General features: G+C 18.3%; 3 protein-coding genes across 3 annotated transcripts; 2 read left to right on the top strand and 1 right to left on the bottom strand.

Moving 5' to 3' along the window:
* Nucleotides 1-240: 240 nt before the first annotated feature.
* Nucleotides 241-3,156, top strand: PRSY57_1224900 (hypothetical protein; the record flags this gene model as incomplete). Its single annotated transcript, XM_012908670.2, has 5 exons — nt 241-2,221; nt 2,331-2,450; nt 2,672-2,832; nt 2,931-3,000; nt 3,101-3,156. The coding sequence occupies 5 exons, from the start codon at nt 241-243 to the stop codon at nt 3,154-3,156; spliced, it is 2,388 nt and encodes a 795-aa protein (XP_012764124.2).
* A 173-nt stretch (nt 3,157-3,329) lies between these two features.
* Nucleotides 3,330-4,873, bottom strand: PRSY57_1224800 (small subunit rRNA processing factor, putative; the record flags this gene model as incomplete). Its single annotated transcript, XM_012908669.2, has 2 exons — nt 3,330-3,576; nt 3,774-4,873. The coding sequence occupies 2 exons, from the start codon at nt 4,871-4,873 to the stop codon at nt 3,330-3,332; spliced, it is 1,347 nt and encodes a 448-aa protein (XP_012764123.2).
* A 975-nt stretch (nt 4,874-5,848) lies between these two features.
* PRSY57_1224700 (hypothetical protein) lies at nt 5,849-6,616 on the top strand (the record flags this gene model as incomplete). The annotated part of the gene is made up of 1 exon (XM_012908668.2): nt 5,849-6,616. One exon carries the CDS (start codon nt 5,849-5,851, stop codon nt 6,614-6,616), a length of 768 nt encoding a protein of 255 aa, XP_012764122.2.
* Between the last annotated feature and the right edge of the window lie 303 nt (nt 6,617-6,919).

The following is a 6,919-nucleotide window of genomic DNA, read 5'->3' as shown; positions in this document are numbered from 1 at the left end:
TTTTTTTTTTTTTTTTTTTTTTTTTTTTTTTTTTTTTTTTTTTTTTTTTTTTTTTTTTTTTGTTTTTTTATCCCACCATATAATAAAATATATTTACAAAAATTGAGGAAGGATATAAAAAAAAATATATATATATATATATATGTATATGTATATACTTATAATAATTATATTGTCACATTGATATGTACATTTTTATTTTTATTTTTATAATAATTCCATCTTGATAATAAATATAAAATGAAGAAAGATGAAAAAAACCATATGGACGAATCCTTAGAAGAATATGACGAGGAAAACTATACAAGTGAACTTGATGATTTACCGGAATATGAAAGAGAACTTATATTAGCTAAACGCCATGAAGAATATATGAAGAAAAAACATAGACGTATGTTATTAAAAAATTTACATATTGATGAAAAGTCCAAAGGGAATATTCATGATGATACAAATAAAAGTGTTGAAACTAGTAATAAAAGAAAAGGAAAATTAAATAATAAAAAATTGAAGTTAAAAAAGAAATTATATGAAAGTGATGAAGGAGAAGAAGAGGAAGAAAATGATAAAAATGATGATGATCCATATGATAAAACATATCAAAGTGATGAGGACCGGAAAAAAAGTGATAATAAAAAAAAAGAACAAAGTAAAAAAATTAAAGAAGATAATGAATCATATAATATAGATTCCATTTCGTACGTGAAATATAAAAAAGGAAAAATAAAAATATTGGAAGATGATGATGAAAAGAACCATGAGGATGAAAAAAAAAAAACTGATATAATTGATCATGTAAGTGTGACAGATGATGATTCTTATACAGACTCTTCTTATAAAAATAAGAAGAAAAGTAAATATAAGAAGGGTGAAACAAACCAAACAGACAAAACAAGTAAAAAAAATAAAAATGACAAAACAAGTAAAAAAAATAAAAATGATAAAACAAATAAAAAAAATAAAAATGATAAAACAAATAAAACTAATGTTTCTATAAAAACAAAAAAGCACCGTGAAGATTATTCAGATGATTCTATGGATGATTATTATAGTACTTCATCTTATGGAAATGAAAAAAGTAGTGATGTACATTATAATAAAAAGGAAAAAAAAATACAGTTAAAAGTAATTTCTGAAGAGAGTCATTTAGATAATACTAAGAACAAAACTGGAAAAGGTTTAAACAAAATTTTAATTGAAAAAAAAAAAAAAAAAAATGATTTACATATCGTTGATAGTGTTCATAAGAATAAAGAAGACGGGGAACATGCTATTACCGATATTTTTGAAAAAAATGAAAAAATTAATAAAGATAAGGAATTTGAATTACCACAAACACCTGAAAGATTAATACATTTATATAAAGAAGAAAAAAAAATAAAAATGGATATATATAATTATATGACATATGATATTATTACATATTTCCAGTTAAAAAAAACGTTTCTTCTTGATATGTGTGAACATGTACATTTTTCTTATCATGTTATTGGTCATATGATAAAAATTATAGATATATCCAAGTTGAATAAAGTTACTAATCAAGATGTACAAAATACAAATAATAAAAAAAAAATTGATACAACAAATGAAAATAAAAAAAAAATATTTTTCATAACTAATGTAATAAAATCAGAACCATATTTTTCTACAGATCGTAATACTAATATTAAATTTGAAGTAGCACATTTAGAAAATTTAGCACATTCTAAATTTTTTAAAAAAATCAAAAATATTATGTATCAAAATAAAAAAATATCAATAGATGAAATAAAATCAAATGAATATTATGAAACATATATTTGTGATATGAATAATATAAGTGATCAAAAATTTACAATAGACGAATATAATCATATAAAATTATTTTCAATAGATTTAGACGTATTAAAAACGTTCCATCTATTTTTAAAAGAAAAAAATGAAGACCTAAAAAATTTTCGTTATACAGAGAAGCAGTTACAAGACCTTTTCGAAAAGAAGAAACAGAAAAGTTTTTACGAAATTTATACAAATAATAAAAGTATAGATAATTTGCCAATAACCCGTATTACAGTACAAAGGGAAATTTGTTCTATACAGAGAGAAATTGATAAATTGAATTTCGACAAAAAAAAAACAAATGCAAATGATACATATACCTTGTCGAAGTTAAATAATCAAATAAATGAATTGACCAAAAAAATTAATATTTTACGAGGGAATCTGGATAAAGCTCGAAGTAATTTTTTTTTTCTTCGTTTTTAAAAGAGATTAAGTTAATACATGATATATATATATATATATATATATATATATATTATATTATATTTTTATTTTTTTTTCTGTAGAAAACCATGCTGCAATGAAGTCTAACGATCAATTCGCTCAAGAAAAAAATGTGATTAAAGAAAAATCAAGGACTAACATAAAATCTACACTGAAGGATGATGCTACAAATAAATTCTTAGGTAATGAATTGTATAAGGATATATAAATATAATATGTATTATTATTGACAAGAGAAAATTTCGTCCTTGTGAAAATTATAAGCAAACAAATATAATAATAAAAGAAAATATATAAATTAATAATATATATAATAGCCATATATTTTTTATATATACATTAATATTATCACCTTATACCATATATATAAAAAATTTATGAATTGAAATTTTTTTTTTTTTAGGAGTGAAAGAAATGGATATATCGTATTTCTCGAAACAAATATATGATGAGAAAACAAATTTTAATAATATGCTTTCTTCAAAATTTATAAATTTACCACTTGATGTACATCACAAAGTTGTTCATCACTTTTTATTGGGGACCATACAAAATAATGATGCGGTAAAAAAATTAAACCAAACGAAATAAAAAAAAGTCTATAGCTTTATATATATATGCATATATATATGTATATTTCTATGTGTTTATAATATTTTTAGGTTTTTTATGATGACCCTTCTCACAAAATTAAAAAGGAATTGGATGCAGAAATTGATAAACTCCTTGGACGTAATAATTAAAAAACAAAAATGCTTACACCATATCTTATAATATTCATATCTTATATATATTTTTATATATATCATTATATATATTTTGTTTTTTGTAGTTCATGTGAATAGGCATATAACCCTGTTTGATGATATAAAAAAAAATTACGAATAAGATAAAAATGAGAATTAAATGGAAAAATATTAGACAAAAAAAAAAAAAAAAATTTATATATATATTAAATATATATATATATATATATATATATATATATATATATATATATATGTGTATATATTTTTATTCATTCATATATTTTATATGTACTCTATTTCTTCTTATTTTTTTTAATTTAAAAAATGTGTTAATTTTGAAGCTAAAGCAACTGCCGATAACTGCAAATCCGACAGCCTAACAAGATAATCATAAGAAAACGTTTTTGTTTTTTCCTTCTTTATTATATCCATAAATTTTGTTACATCATGTGAATTTGATAATGATATGAAAAAAAAATAATTATTTTTCGTTTGCTTGATTTTATCAGTTAACTTTTTTACATCTGTAGGGAATCCTTTATTTGATATAGCAATGCATCTAAAAAAAAAAAATATATATATATATATATAAAATATATAAATAATATGAAAAATATTAAAAGTGTGAAAAATATATAGAAAATCACAAGTATCGGAAATTATAATATATTAATATTCTTTATAATCTAATCTATATATATATATATATATATATATATATGTATGTATTTATTTATGTATTAATTTTTCACTTACACGGAGTCTTCTACATATGATGTAATATCATTAAATATAATTTTTAAAAGTACATTTTTTTGGTCATCATATACTACCCCTCTTTTCAACAAATTGAACATGACTTTTTTAAAAAGAGTAAAATTCCTTGGAACACGAAATAATGGAGAAACAAATATGAATGAACCATTAACTGTATATATATATATTTGTAATTTTCCTTTTTTATTTAAAATACTATCTCTTAAAGATAATAATGTAAAGAACAAAATGTCTAATCTTATATTATCCAATTTATTTTTAACACTTTGAATTATTTGTTCTAGTTTTCTTTTTTCCTTTTCTTTTTTTTCAAATTTTATTGCATTTTCAAGATTTTCTAATTTATTCATAAACATATTCATATGATCATCTGCATTAATTATACATGTTTTTTGTTTATTTTTTATACTAGTTAAAGCTAGTGGAGAAAAAAGTAATACAATTTTATATATATCATTATTTGAATAAGAATCTTTATGGTCGTTATTAATTTTATTTAATATATTAATTTCATTAATATCTTCTTCATCATTTACTTTTTTCTCATTTTCATTTTGCTCATTTTTAATCATATTTATATATTTAACATAATCCATTTTATTATTATTTGTTATTTCTATATTAGTTGTTAATATCTTTTTATCATTATCATCATCATTATTTATATTTTCTTCATTATCAATTATATGATCACTTTCATTATTATAAAAGTAGGAAGAATTTTCATCATCATCTTTTTCTTCATAAGAATTGAATTTATTATTTCCCATCACATTATTGTATTTTGATTTATGAAATTGTTTCCTTTTACTATGATTATTATTATCATCACCTTTATTATAATTATCATTATTATAACTTTTAATGTTTTTATTTTTCTTCTTCTTTTTATCATTATCTTTTCTTCTATTTTTTTTTTTAAATACACCATTAGAAAACTTTTTATTCTTTTCCTTCTTCTCATGTTCCATATTATTCTTCATTTTTTTCTTTTTCTTTTTTTTAAAAAGATCTTTTTTCTTTATGTTCACATGATCTTTCTTCTTTTTCTTCTTCATTTCTTCTGTTGTTATCTCCATTTTTTTCTTTTTTAAAGATATAAAATTCTTCTTCTATAAAAAAAATATATAATGTTCTTATTTTATAAAGGTATACTTAATGTATATTATTTTTTTATATAATATATCATTTTTGTATGATTCATAATATTAAATTATTATATTATATTATATTATATTATATTATATTATATTATATTATATTATATTATATTATATTATTTTATTTTATTTTATATTTATAATTTTTATTTCTTGTAAATGAATCTATAATAATTACAACGGATTTTTTTTTTTTTTTATTTATGCATATATTAAAAAAAAGATGATATAATATATAAAAGATTTATATAAATGATCATGTAAAATATATTCATAAAAAAAATAAAAATATAATACTTATAAATATAAATAGTAAAATATAACTATATAATACTATATATATATATATATATAATATAATATAAAAAGGATTTTATAAATATATATTTTTTGGTGCTTTTTTATATACATATATATATATTTATATATAATGAATAATTGAATATGCTAATATATATATTCATACGTATATACTTTTTATTTCATTTATTTATTATATATTTTATTATATATATATAATATTTTTTTTTTTTTTTTTTTTTTTTTTTTTTGATAAGAACAAATTACAAATATTTTATTAATTATTATCATTCTGTTATATTTCATATAAAATATAGTAGGATGGTAAAATAATTTGTAATTTTATACTATCAAATTTTTTTATTTTTTTTTATTTTTTGCATTCTTTATTTTCCTTTTGTTGTCGTATTTGTAAAAAAAAAAAATAATTTTAATTAAATTAAACTTGAATAAAATTAATGAATGTAATTTCTATGTAACTGAATATTTTGTGATTGTACATATTATAATAAACATATTTTTTATTTGAATATTTAATTAATCCATATTTTTATTTATTTATTTATTTATTTATTTATTTTTGCATTTTTCCAAATGAATAAACATAAGAATAGTGTGATTAATAAAAATTTGTTGAAAAATAAAAGCTATGTCAGGAAAAAAAAGAAATATTTTACTGATCAAAAATTTCTCAGAAAATTTAAAAAGAGCAGACAACCCAATGAAGATACTGTAAAAGTTGAAAAAATAGACCCCATTAAAAATTTTTTTTTCACACCTAATCATATTACACAAGAAGAAGGGAAAGATAAAAATGAGGAAAAGATAATTAATTCATATGAAAAAAAAAAGAAAAAAAATTATAAGGATTACAAAAAAGTGGGACATGATCAATTGAATGGTGGTAATATAAGTGGTGATAATATAAGGGGTGACAATATAAATGATGATAATATAAATGATGATAATATAAGTGGTGATAATATAAATGATGATAATATAAGTGGTGATAATATAAATGATGATAATATAAATGATGATAATATAAATGATGATAATATAAACGATAATAACATTTATAATGAAAAAAGAGAAAACAAAAAACAAATGATAGGTTTTAATAATACCGAAAAGAAAAAAAAAAAATCAGTGTATTCTAAAGAAATAAAATATTCCAAACTTAAGGAAAGCGAAAAAGAATCTTATATGAAACAAAAACAAATTATGATTGAAGAAAATGAAAAAGAAAGACAGAAAAAAAAATTGTTACGTCTTGAAAAGTTTAAAAAATTAACTAAAAAGACGAAAAAAGGACAACCAGTTATGAAGAATATCATAAATCATTTGATGAAAAAAATCTAGTTCTCACGAATTTCTTCTTTAAATTATATATATATATATATATATATATAATTCAATATTTTAAAATTAAGTTATATTGTGCATATAATTATATTTAATTATTTCACATTTTATATTTATTATTATTATAAATTTTTTTTTTGTTAAAAGGTTCTATTTATTTTATATTATTTATTTATTTATTTTTTATTTTTTTTTTTTTTGTATTATTTGAATTATTATTCATAAAAAAAAAATAAACATAAATTAATTAATAAATATATAAATAAATAAATATATATATATATATATATATATATATAT

This window comes from Plasmodium reichenowi, chromosome 12, assembly GCF_001601855.1.
Source record: "Plasmodium reichenowi strain SY57 chromosome 12, whole genome shotgun sequence".
Lineage (NCBI taxonomy): Eukaryota > Apicomplexa > Aconoidasida > Haemosporida > Plasmodiidae > Plasmodium > Plasmodium reichenowi.
The sequence above is the reverse complement of the archived record's forward strand: the minus strand, read 5'-3'. Positions and strand labels throughout refer to the sequence as shown.